Genomic DNA, 13,133 nt, shown 5'->3' on the forward strand with positions numbered 1-13,133 from the left:
CCTCTAGCACAAAACTGCTGATGTCGGTGGTGCTTTCTGAGCGCTTGTTTGCTGAGGTAAAGGCAACAGTGGGGTTGTGTGACCAGACCAACTACTGTGTTGGTTCAAAGTCCTTGATGTTGAGTCCCTGGTTTCCTGAGAGTGTGAAGGGCCATGTGGTGTCAGCAAATATGCTGCCTTGACCCGTTCTAGTGATACTGTTAGTGGTTAGCTGTTGCTCATTATTTTCACCATATGTTCATTACATTTGAGTGCTTGAAAAGGTCCAGAGTGTACAGAAGTAACATTGGGAACACTCCATGTGCCCTTAGCATCATATGCAAGCACATTTTAAAGTCTTTGTGTGTGAAAACTTTCTGGTTATGGCAGGATGCTGTGAAGGTTATCACTTAGAGATGTGGATCTTTATTGTTGCAGAAAAAATGGCAGCTCTGCATCAGCTGATAGCTGTTGGAGGAGGGAAGGGGGAAGGAACCTCCAACAGTAGGCATAATGTCTCTCCATGAACCATTTCCACTATCAGCACTCCAATGTCTGGTTCCAAAGATATGCGGAGGCCCAATAGGACCAGTGGCAGCTGTTCTCATGGCACATAAACATGGCTTTTAACATCTTATGCCAGCACTGTACCGCCCTGTTGCTTATGGGATGGTAGCTGGTCACATGGTGTTGCTGGAAACCACACAACTCGGTCAGTTTGAAGAACAGTGTCAACTCAAATTGGCACCCTTTATCTTTGTTGTTGTTGTGATCTTCAGTCCTGAGACTGGTTTGATGCAGCTCTCCATGCTATTCTATCCTGTGCAAGCTTCTTCATCTCCCAGTACTTACTGCAACTTACGTCCTTCTGAATCTGCTTAGTGTATTCATCTCTTGGTCTCCCTCTACATGAAATGGACAGCGAAAACAAGAAATTCACATAATTAAAAAGCTTCTTGCTGTTGTTTCCATTAACATAACACTGACTGGCACCATCTCATCCCAGTGGGTGTACCTATCAACAGCCATAAATGTATATCAGCAGTGTATACCATACATGTGTCTTTCATCTTCTTCTTCACCAGATGTAAAGGTGATGCCCACAGGCTATCAGATTTGCATATAATACCAGGTTGTAACAGTGCCTTGAATTCTGCTTTTACCATGGAAGAATGGTCTAGTGCCAATCTCTGTGACTATTAAGAGACTGATTGGCTGGATGTTATCTTAATATTGTTCACTGTGGTAGATAGTACTTTACATAAGCGACCAATAACTTCCTGTTTGGTCTCTGGTACGAAAGAACTATGGGGTGAGGTGATTGTGTTGCAGCACTTTTACCTATTTCACTTGTAACCACCTCACTACCCATCTTGATCAGAGCCATACAGAGATTTATTTACAATACTTGGTGGTGACTGAAATCTACTCCCAATATTGGGTCAGTAACATTTGCCAGCATGAACCTCCATTTTGAACTTTATGCTGAAACCCATGCTAACTGTTAGTACATGTTCACCATATGTTGGATTGGGCAAGTTGTTGCCTGTGGTAAGGTGGAGAGATGCATTAGCTGGTGCAGTTTTACTCTGTCTGTGTGGCAGAGTACTTACATCTGAACCTGAATTGATAATCTAGCAATGATTTACTTGCCTGTTCATCACCTACAAATGGCTTGATATGGTAAACAAAAATACTTGATTTGCTGCACTTGAGGCCATGGTTGACTTGTCACTGATAACTGAACAACTTTCAAGCAAAGTGTCTTGCTCAAATTTTGGTTATGTCATCAGTGGGCTAATGATAGCTCTTCATTTATTATTCAGCTTTTTTGTGATACCGTGTGGTCCTCTGCACCAACTGCAGGCCGCTGAAGACCTTTGTAAATGTGCATGGACCTTGTGGTCTGATCACCAAACTGCGTGTGGTATTAGCACTTTGGGTGATGTTGTTTCCCTTGTGCTATTTGGTTATCAATTTGGTTCTGCTGGTAGAGTGAGTTACTTTCTTCTTTCTCTTGCCTGGTATGAGCCCCCTTGAGTCTTTGTCAATAACAGCTTCTGAAGTGTGTCCATGTGACAGTGTAGACTTTGGAGTTGTTCATTATTATTCAGTTGTGGGTCATGTCGAATAGCTGCAGTCCTATCTGAGCTGATGTCGTTACTTGCTTGCGTCACCGCCAAAGTGTTTACCCTTCCCATCACTGCATGAACTTTGCCTGCTGATGATAGTAAAGAATTTATATGATATTTTCCCACACATTTTTACTGATAATGGTAATTGTGTTAGCCAAATTTGACATAGTTTTGCGTCAGACATTGCTTCATTATCTACGATGTTTCTCAAGTGCTACTCGAATTTCAGCTGTATTCTGTCACCGATAAGTTGAAACTGAAATGTTTGTTGTGTGCTGTAGTTCATTGATTTACACATTCGGCTGATGAAGGTGTCCCTTGAATGGGAATATTGCTGTTGTGAGAGCTGCTTTAATGTAGTGTCCGATACCATTGTAACTACGCAGGCATCTAAGCTGTAACTGCCATGGTAAATTTTGAACGGTCACTAGTAACATCATTTTGCGTGAACACAAAGTCTAACTTTGCAATCCACAGCTCTGGTCTCTCCATAGGAATTTAGGAATTTGGACTTTCATTTGTGGTTTATAAACTATGCTGGTTTCAGCAGATGAATTGTTTGTAATATTTTTGGTCCATCTCACCGCTTGCGGAAATAACTTACTGTGATCGTGTGTTGCAATTTGAGTTTGGATCTCAATAATCTGCTTTTTCAGATCTTCCTGTAGTGATATGCAGTCACTGTTTGACTTTCTTTGTTGATTGATGTTTCTGTGTTCTTTTATATTCCACCAGTCACCAACTTATACGATTCTTCCATCAAATACACAGTAGTAACTCACTAATACTCCATAACTGAATAAACTGATTTTATTTTCACTATTTGGAAATGACAGTCATAAGTTAAACACGGAAACTACTTGAAAAACAGAGGGAAAACATAGCATCAGCAAAGTTATGCCAGTAGACCGTGAATAATGTACATGTTTTTAATTGATACCCAAAGTTGACACTTCCCACATTGCCATTAAACAAACAGCTTTATACTATGAATATATTCCAGATACCTCATGTTGTGCGAAACTTTCTTAATTTTCCAGTTGTTGTTTAGGTTTACTCTCTGCATCACTAGTGAATGTAAAATATTTGTAATCATTATAACAATTTATTGGAAATAATTCTTTTCACTTTCATTACAGGATCCTGATATGAGAAGAAGCCCTCACTTGGTGCCTTACATAAAAGTAGATGAAGCAATCAAGAAAGCAAATAGGTGCAGTATCTGAAACTGGAATATTTATCATAATTTACCATTACATTATCATGTATTTAGTTGATCTAATAAACATACCAAATTTTCAGGGATACTGCAAGTGAAACAGTTCGCACATTGCTTGTATATGGATACAATTTAGAGCCCCCAACTGGAGAAGCAAATGAAGGTAAGTTTTTCCAAAATGGTTTCTTCTGTCTCAAAGACTAGAAATGTGATATGTGGTATTTTTCTGCTGTGTTCTGAAATATGCATGACATAATATTTCAACATTCCAACTGATGACTAATTACAGATAACATGATAGTGCCAGGTTGCACCGAACTGATACTGAAGGCATGTGCTGTGAGACAGAAGTGCTGTCCATTTGTGAAAAATCAGACCTATGTTTTGCAGTGTTCTTCCATACTTTCCCCTGCATACCCTTATCAACTTACAATAATCAATGTTATCGTTTACAATATTCAAAATTTCTTATTTGCTGTGCTCCAGATTTTGTATATTTTTGTGTCTAAACTTAATGTGCAAGTTGTGTTGTTATTAATTGATAGTGAATGCAACATAATGACAAAAATTTTATGCCAACTTACCCTGCCCTTAAAAGAATGAAAGAGAAGATTAGTAAGAAAATGCTGATAGGAATTTTTTAAGAGTATGATTCTTCGTACCTTTTTCTGATCTATGATCTATTCTTTGAGTGAATGACCAGATCATTTTGTCAGTGGACTGTTCACCATGGCAGTTCACCTTACTAGATATTTTTCATCTTCAATAGAAAAGTTTCCTGCAGTTACAAATAATTTTCATTTTCTACCTCCAATGATGTTCCATTGAAATATAATTGTTCAGTCAATTTGTAAGCTGAAAATCGAGCACCACTGTTAGTGGGGGAAGTTGCTTTTTTTGGAATAACATTACAGCTGCCATACAGGATGACTGAGAATCAATGTCCATTCTTGTAATGTGGAATAGTGTGCTGAAACTTATGTAGATTTTGTGCATATGTGTTTCTGGTGTTAGTATTATTAGTATGAGGCATTGTTAGTATTATTTGTATGAGGCATGTCCAGAAAGTAAGTACCATTTTGTAAAAAAAAACTCATAAAAACATTTTTTTTAAAAAACAAAATTTATTTTTACAAGAAAGAGCATTTTTTTAAACTATTTTTCTATGGAGATGTTGAATAAGGTTTTGAGTGATGCCAGCAGAATGGGGAGGTGTGTTGTCCTGCAGAACACAGAGCCTTGGCTGAGCATTCGATGCCATTTTAATTGTGTGCCAAAGTTTTTTCAGTGTTTCATAGTACTGCACCACATTGATGGTTTCACCTCTGAAAAGGAACTCAGCAAGCCAAATGCCCTGTCTATCACTGGATACAGTGCATATGATTTTTTTGTGTTGCTGATGTTATTTGAATTTTTGTTTCTTTGGGGATCATGAGTGCCTCTACTCCACTGACTTGTTTTGACTGTGGAGTCTTAACAACATATGTCAACAGAATGCCATAGTTCAGTCTCGGGAAAAACCATACATATAACACTATTATACCGGGAATAAGGTGTATATTATACACATCATAAACATGCCTACTTTCCACAACTGTCATATAATGTTACTCCTTTTACGGTATTTGACCACGATGTATGACTAATGGAGATGGAAGTCAGACTAGTAGTTCTTTTCGTAAGAGTTTTCTAGCTGTTAGAAAGAAAGGCAGTAAAAATGGAATATTACTGAATCTAGTACCTTTCTGCTCCAAGTTCATTAAGTGGTTTGTCTATTTGATTTACGTTCACCAGCCTATGTCAACAAAGAAATGGTTAAGTTTCAGAAAAGCAGAATAAGTAAATTTGTCTTACTTTCCTGCTGTTCCCTAACATAACTTCACAAATAATATATAACTTTAAGGGATATGGTTCTGAGAAAGACACAGGAATCTTTCAGCTACACTACATACACATACATAAATAGTTTTGATCTAGAAATGCCACAAATTTTTAATTGTCACTATGTGCAAAATAAATTGGCCAGGGGGGGGGGGGGGGGGGACTTCTATGTTTGCAATTTTGTGTAACCAACAAATTAAACTCTTAAATATTCTAATAGCATAATACAAACATTTAAGTTTACTAAGGAACTTTGTTTTATCTTTCTCTTAACAAATGGCCATTCTGTATTGTCATCAGTATTTTCATGTTACCCTACTTCAGTGTTACTGAGCCTCATAAGGAATTTTCTTTTTGTATCTCTTTGTACTTTATTAAATTTCATTTATAACTGAAAGAGTTTTAACTTTACTTTACTCAAAGATTATTAACTCACTTTCACTTTACCTATTACCACTAAGAGAGTAAGAATATTATATCATCAACTACTTCAGTACTCAAAATTTTAATTCAGCACTTCTACTACATAAATCACACAGTACTTTTGCCTGCACTTCAAAAGTTAGTTAATGACAATTATTTTCAAACATTTATTTAAAGATCAAAATTAGTGCTTGCAGACACTGAGTAAAGCACTTCAAATGTTTTTCTAACAGGTTTATACAAAATAATCAGACACCAAGAAACGACCCTGTATAGGTGAATGATTAGGAATAAAATAACATGATGAACCAAATTTTACATTTAATACAATAATTTAAAAAAAAAAGGTTAATTTTGAATTAATGATTTACGCTTCTACAGCTGTAATTATACAGTTCGTAACCTGTTGGCTGTAGGCATTGGGTGTGGCGGAAAATAATGGTTGCTACACTACCCATGGTACAGCGTACTAGTTTCTTGGAGTATGGACTAGTTAATTCTTCTTGATATCATTTTGAGGTTCATAACATTGCCCAACATCTTGTACCAAAACCGTAATAATTCAGCTGTCACCATCTGAGGCTATTGTGCAACAGTTTCCAGGCAAGGCATCACCTACTCCATCTGAGTGTTGCCTCTTTCACTGCTGCCTGCAGACAGTATCTTCTCATTCCCATTCACTCTATACATAGCACGGCAAAAACCCAAGCCACCTTTTACGCTTCCCACAGTAACTTCCATACAGTACAAAGCCCTCCATCTTTTACATAACGCATATCCTACACATTGTCCCCGAGCGTGTGCCATTTTATACAAATGACAACTTGTACAAATACATAAAATTACATACATGAACATTTTCATTTCATTAATCTATGACACAATATTATTTAGTTAATTATACACTTCACATATTTCTTTACATAAGTTACAAATGTATATTAGGAAAGCACTCTAACATCACATATATCACACTTTGCAAATAGTCTTTGCATATCACAGTTATGTTGTGATAAAGTTTAAAGGCAAAAAAATTTTTATAAATTAGAAAACTGATTGAATAATAGTGTTATAGAGTGTAACAATACCAGAGAAGGAAGGTTGCTACTCACCATATAGCGGAGATGCTGAGTCGCGATAGGCGCAACAAAAAGATTCACACAATTATACCTTTCGGCCATTAAGGCCTTTGTCAGCAGTAGACACACATATAGTATAGAGTGACTTGACAGACCCAAGTTTCGTCACCAGACACAATTCTGTTTAATAATTCATCTCCGTCATCACTGTATTGGATAAAAAATGTCAGAGCACTGCCACGTCACTTCATTTTGAGGACATCCATAAGCATTTTCAGGAACCAGCAGAAACACAATTAGCAAGAATTTAAGAGATTTGTGACAATCTTATGCAAAACAGTTTTTGAATTTTGTGGAAAGTCATCACAAAGCATTCTTATTGTGAACCATCTGTTTTCACAATTTTTCTTGTTAAGTTTATCAACCCAACTATCATTGACAACAGAAGGCCACCCTCTTATTGCTGTGTCATGAACAATGCTTTATTAATTTCTTCCCACCCCTCTGTCCATCCCCCTCCCCCATCTGACCTTGAGTCTTGTTTCTTGTTATTTCAAATTCAGATTCAGTAGTAGTATTTTAATCATAAACAAATAAGCCATAAATACAACTTTTCTGTCTACTAACAACCTTCTAATGTTAAGAATCGGCGGGCTCAGAGATTGTCTTAAACATTTTCAATGATCACTAACCAATGTAAACATAACACAATCTGGCTTTAATGGTGTCAGTGAAAAGACAGTGAACCAGAGAGACAAGTGCGAATGTGCAGAACTCTGACTCTAGTGCTGTGGTATCAGTAGAACGAAATGGTACTTACTTTCCTGACACACCTCATAACTCATATCTATATTCCATATAGTGTTAAACACTTTGTGCAAGATCAACTCCCCTGGGCATGTCTGTGCACTGCATCACCAGTGATTCATAAAGCACACTGCAGAGGGTCAGTGTAACTTCATGAAATACACTGTGTTGCTTCCAGTGAGGTAGTGCAGTAGATAGTGTAGGGAATAATCTGCACACTCATCAGTTTGCAGACCTGTGAAGAAGGGAATTGCATGATGACAATCCAACAACTTACATTATCTCATGCTTCTACATTCCACCCATGCCCACTCCACACTGTTACATCCCATCCCTTAATAAGGCTCAACTGCACTCGGATGTGGTACACACATTTAATATTGGTTCTTAATCTATTTTATATAACAGTAAACAGTAATTTTATACCATTAAAATGCTACTTCTGATAATTTGTGATTTTTTCATCCCCTGCATGTGGAAACTATTAGCTGTAGAGAAAAAAAGAATAGGAGCTTTTTTGTAGGGAGTTTAATATACTTTAAAATGATCATAAACAGTCTTGACCACAAGATACTTTATTTTTGTTGTTACCGGTTACAGTCAGGGAGATGATCTTCAGACCTCATACTGAAATATGAAAATAAAATGCATTAAGAGGTATGTGTACAAATAGTATTAACATATAAAATACATATTATATAACAAATAATAAGAGAATGTAATTGGATAGATAATACAACCTTCTCACCAAGTGACGGCGGGAGAATATACATGCGCAAACATACACACACACACACACACACACACACACACAGGTTTAACTTAGGTTATTTTCATTGTTAAATAATAAAAGAAGAAATTATACCCATGCTGGTAGGTGGTGACAGCTTAAATATGCGATGCTGTGCCCATCGCACACCGAATTACATCAGTGATAGCCAATCATGCATACAGGACATGAAACGGCTGTGACAGTAAGATATATACAGAATGTTTACATGGAAGCTAATGACAAATGAAGAAATAGGTGCCTTATGTTGTTTACAGTAACTGCTGTAAACAGCATTTTGTCAATATGTGATAGAAAATATATACAAAAAGGAGATAACCAATCATAATTGGTTGTGGGAACACCAATGGTCATCTGTGGGGATTTATTACAAACTCATATATTGCATGGCAGGAAAGATGGTGGTTAAGCAATGCTAACAGTTTCCATGGAGACGGAATGGTCATATTGATATGCGCCATCTAACAGAAGAGGATTTCAGAGCTGCAACTGCGGCTGGATGTCACATATGTACTGGCATGCAGGACAACATGTAGAACTGCATGTCAGGTCTTGCATGTTGCTCCTAGATCATACCGGCAGTGGAAATACTGCTGTACTGAAGCAATTATTTACCGTCGAAGAGGCATGGAAGTGTCGATGTGCACGTTTCACAGGTGATGATTTCAACAAAGTTGCGAAAGCGGTTATGACAGGCTATCTCTTTTTTGCATATACTTTTGTCACAGATTGACGAAATTCTGTTTATAGTAGTTACTTTATATAAGCACCTGTTTTTTTCATTTGTTGTTAGCTTTTGTGTAATCATTTTGTACATACCTTACTGTAACAACTGTTTTACATCCTGTATGCCTGACTGGCTATCGCTGATGTAATTCGGTGAGTGCTGGGCAGAGCATCAGAAATTTAACCAACAGCTACATTGCTCTCCTAATGCCTGCTCCATTCACCATCACTGCCTACCAACATGGTACAATTTATTCTTTTATTATTTATTGTGTAAGATGTATTTTACACATTACTACTGTTTGCATACATTCCTCTTAACGCATTCTATGTTCATATTCCAGTATGAGGTCTGAAGATGGTCAGTAACTGGCTGAAACAGTAACCACAAAAATAAACGTTTCTTGCAGTCATGACTGATTATGTTCATTTTAAAATACTAAGAATAACCGCTGTTCTCCATGAGAAATGTTCTCAAAAATTACAAATTTAATGTGGTTTAATTTTGTACTGGAAAACATTTATGCTAGACACCCCAGTTTTTGAGTCATTTAAGAGAAACATAATAAAGTTATCTTTAAACACTCTCCTCCCCACCCTCCACCACATGCTCGAACCAACCAATGAGAATTTTTAGTTATGTTGTTCATGACATTCGCTCCTGCCACTGTAGAAAAATTTGTGACTACACGAATTTGTTCATCTATTGGATTTTTTTTTTATCTTTGTTGACTGGGATATAACTTGAACATACAGAGACCACTCTAGCACTGCAGTGCTCCACTTCTTCAGTTGGTACCTGCTGCTAAACACACCAACATTTATTCAAATAAATTAGACCCACATGTCTGGCCCTCTTTTCAACTTTCATTTTGCAGGTCTAAACTCATAGGAAATACGAGGACGGGGAATGCACAGTGGTGTGAGGATAGTCTACCACTTAATTTAGGATGTGATGTGGAATAACAGCCAGTCCAAAGGAAAGTTAAACTGTAGACATTCTTAGCTGTGAACATTAATTTGTCTTCAGGACAAAATGGTAGACTGGCTTGAGTAGTAATGTTAGTGAGATGATCAACATTGTAAGGCATGGAAGGGGAACAGCTTTGCTGAAATACAGCCTACCACCTAACCCTCCACATTTCTTTTTCCTTTCTCATTTTTTATTGCTTTTTCCCTTTTTCACTTTTAAATGTGTCTTTTGAGAGTACTGGAATTTTGCTTCCTGAAATTAAAGTATTGGCCAGCTATTCTGTCTCTGTGTAATTTTCCAGTTCAAATAAATGTTGACTTGGATATCAGCATTGAAATGTGTTATGGAATAGTAGTAGAAGTTCCTTGTTAGCTTTAGTAGGTTTATTTACATTTTACAGAAAAACCTGGAGACATTACATTTCATTCTGTTATGTTAAATGGAAAGAAACTGAATTCATTAGGTAATTTCATATGCTTATTTCTGTATAGCCTTAGATCATAGTAGCACCATTAGATAGGAGTTTATTATTCTAGTTCATTACTGATGTATGTAAATATTGTACTAAACTGTCTTTTGTTTATATTTTCAGCTTTGCTTGCTGAGGCCAATAGAAACAAACAGACTCGTTTCAGAACATATCGTGTTGAGAAGAATTATGCTGTTTCTAGTGGGAAATGGTGAGTTCCACTTCTTGCTACTTAAAGGAAGCACTGCTATATTAAATATACTCATATTTTCAACAGAGATATCGAAATGTCTAGACTACTAACTGGAAGACTGTACTTAAAAAACCAACATCATTTCAGTGAAACTACAGTGAGAACTTAATTTTAGTGATCTGTAGCTGTGCCCTTTTTCATCAATATGAACGTGTTTGCCTATTCTTATTTTGTCAGTTACTTTCAGTATTTCCTCAGACATATTTGTCAATTTTCTTCTTCTGGTTATATACATAGCAACGTACTGTAAAGTCCCTGCCAGAGAGTACTGTTTATTGTTTGCATAAAGTTTCTTCCATTACTATTCCTAGATGATGGATGAGAAGAATGACAGCTTACAATCCTCTGTGTGATTTTTATTGTTCTAATTTTAGCTTCAGAGTCTACTGCAATGACATCTAGGGGACTGAAGAATGTAGTGAAGAAGATATTGAAGAAAATCTTTTGTTATTTCACATACACTCTTCCATTAGGCTTATGAACCTGTGATCATTTTCACTGTCCACCTTTGTATACTCTTGATTACTGCTGTTAGCACAATCTCTTATTAATTCCACATCCTTGAGCTGCATTCGAATATATTTTCATAGGAAAGTTACAGTGACTTAGTATCCTACCAGATAAGTGTAGCCATCCATTTACTATACTGCAGTCTGGGCTATCTGATAAATCGACTTCCTCATCATTTATTGATAACTAGCTGTATGCAGCCATACTCTGGAAGGAAGGAAGGAAGAATGGGTTTAACATCCCATTGACATCAAGGCCACATCCCATTGACATCAAGGCCATTAGAGGTGGAGCACAACCTTGGATTGTATCAAGGATGGAAAAGAAAATTGGCCATGCCCTTTTGAATGAAGACATTCCGGCATTTGCCTGGGACGATTTAGGGAAATCACGGAAAACCTAAATCTGGATGGCCAGATGCAGGTGTGAACCATTGCCCTCCCGAATGCAAGTCCAATGAGCAAACCAATGCGTAATGCTTTTCTGTGGCTCAGTCTGCTTAAATGTAAAAGAAAGAAAAGAGAAAGCACACTTTTCTAATATGTATGGGAATTAGATATATGTCCAGATCTCCCCTTCCCCTTCCTTTGTCCATCTCCTGCTCCTACCCCATCTGTCTGCCCATCACCTCCTCCCCCTCCCTCTCTCTGTCCATCCTCCTGCCCCCCTCTCTCCACCTCCTTCTACCCCCCTGTCTCTCTCCCCCTCTCCCAGTCCATTGCCTCCTCCCCCCTTTCTCTGTTCATCTCCTCTTGCCCCCACCCCTGCTCTGTCCATCTCTTCCTTTGCGTTTTCTAAGTCCATTTCTTCCCACCCCTCTGTCCATCCCGCCCTCCCCACCCCCAGTCTGACCTTGAGTCTTGCTTCTTGTTATTTCAAATTCAGATTCTGTAGAAGTATTTTTATCATAAACCAATAAGCCATAAGTACGACTTTTCTGTTTACTAATAACCTTCTACTGTTGTATATTTTATAATGTTTCCCTATTATTACATCTATGTAAAGTCATATATTACATATATTTTAAAAACACACACATCTTAGAATTCAACATTGTGCTAAAATTTCAAAGCAATCAGTCAAGAACTTTTGGAGATTTGAGATTTTGAAGAAATGAAGATCTATGTATGTACATATATACACACATCAAAAAAAGTTTTGCATCACCACAGTTCCGAGAGTTCCGGAACCTGTACAGAAAATTGGAATAGAGATCAACATAAACATCATTTCTGCCCTTTTTATTGCTCATGAAAACCACACATTGCATGTTGTACCACCATACAGCAAGATTTTCAGAGGTGGCAGTCCAGATTGCTGTACACACCAGTACCTCTAACACCCAGTAGCACATCCTCTTGCATTGTTGAATGCCTGTATTTGATGTGGCATACTGTCCACAAGTTCATCAAGGCACTGTTGGTCCAGATTGTGCCACTCTTCAATGACGATTCGACATAGATCCTTCAGAGTGGTTGGTGGGTCATGTTATCATGCTATCATGAAGGAAGTCATTCACAAGATGTGCATGATGGGAGTGTGAATTGTTGTCCTTGAAGATGAATGTTTCGCCAATGTGCTGCTGATATGGTTGGTCGGAGGATGGTATTCATGTATCGTATAGCTGTGACAACAACTTCCATGACTACCAGCAGCATATGTCGGCTCCACATAATGCCACCCCAAAACAGCAGGGAACCTCCACCTTGTTGCACTTGCTGGACAGTGTGTCTAACGTGTTCAGCCTGACCGGGTTGCCTCCAAACACGTCTCTGATGATTGTCTGGTTGAAGACAGATGTGACACTCACCAGTGAAGGGAATGTGATGCTAGTCCTGAGCAGTCCATTCGGCATGTTGTTGGGCCCATCTGTACCGCACTGCATGGTC

General features: G+C 37.7%; 1 protein-coding gene across 1 annotated transcript in view; it reads left to right on the forward strand.

The window, feature by feature from the left end:
• LOC124595722 (ryanodine receptor) overlaps positions 1–13,133 on the forward strand; it is a 690,379-nt gene that overhangs the window by 270,527 nt on the left and 406,719 nt on the right. Inside the window, exons 23-25 of the mRNA XM_047134588.1 lie at positions 3,254–3,327; positions 3,417–3,496; positions 10,605–10,692. Of these exons, the coding sequence (XP_046990544.1) occupies positions 3,254–3,327; positions 3,417–3,496; positions 10,605–10,692 (242 nt within the window). The remainder of the gene's footprint in view (positions 1–3,253; positions 3,328–3,416; positions 3,497–10,604; positions 10,693–13,133) is intronic.

This window comes from Schistocerca americana, chromosome 2, assembly GCF_021461395.2.
Source record: "Schistocerca americana isolate TAMUIC-IGC-003095 chromosome 2, iqSchAmer2.1, whole genome shotgun sequence".
Taxonomy (NCBI): Eukaryota; Metazoa; Arthropoda; class Insecta; order Orthoptera; family Acrididae; genus Schistocerca; species Schistocerca americana.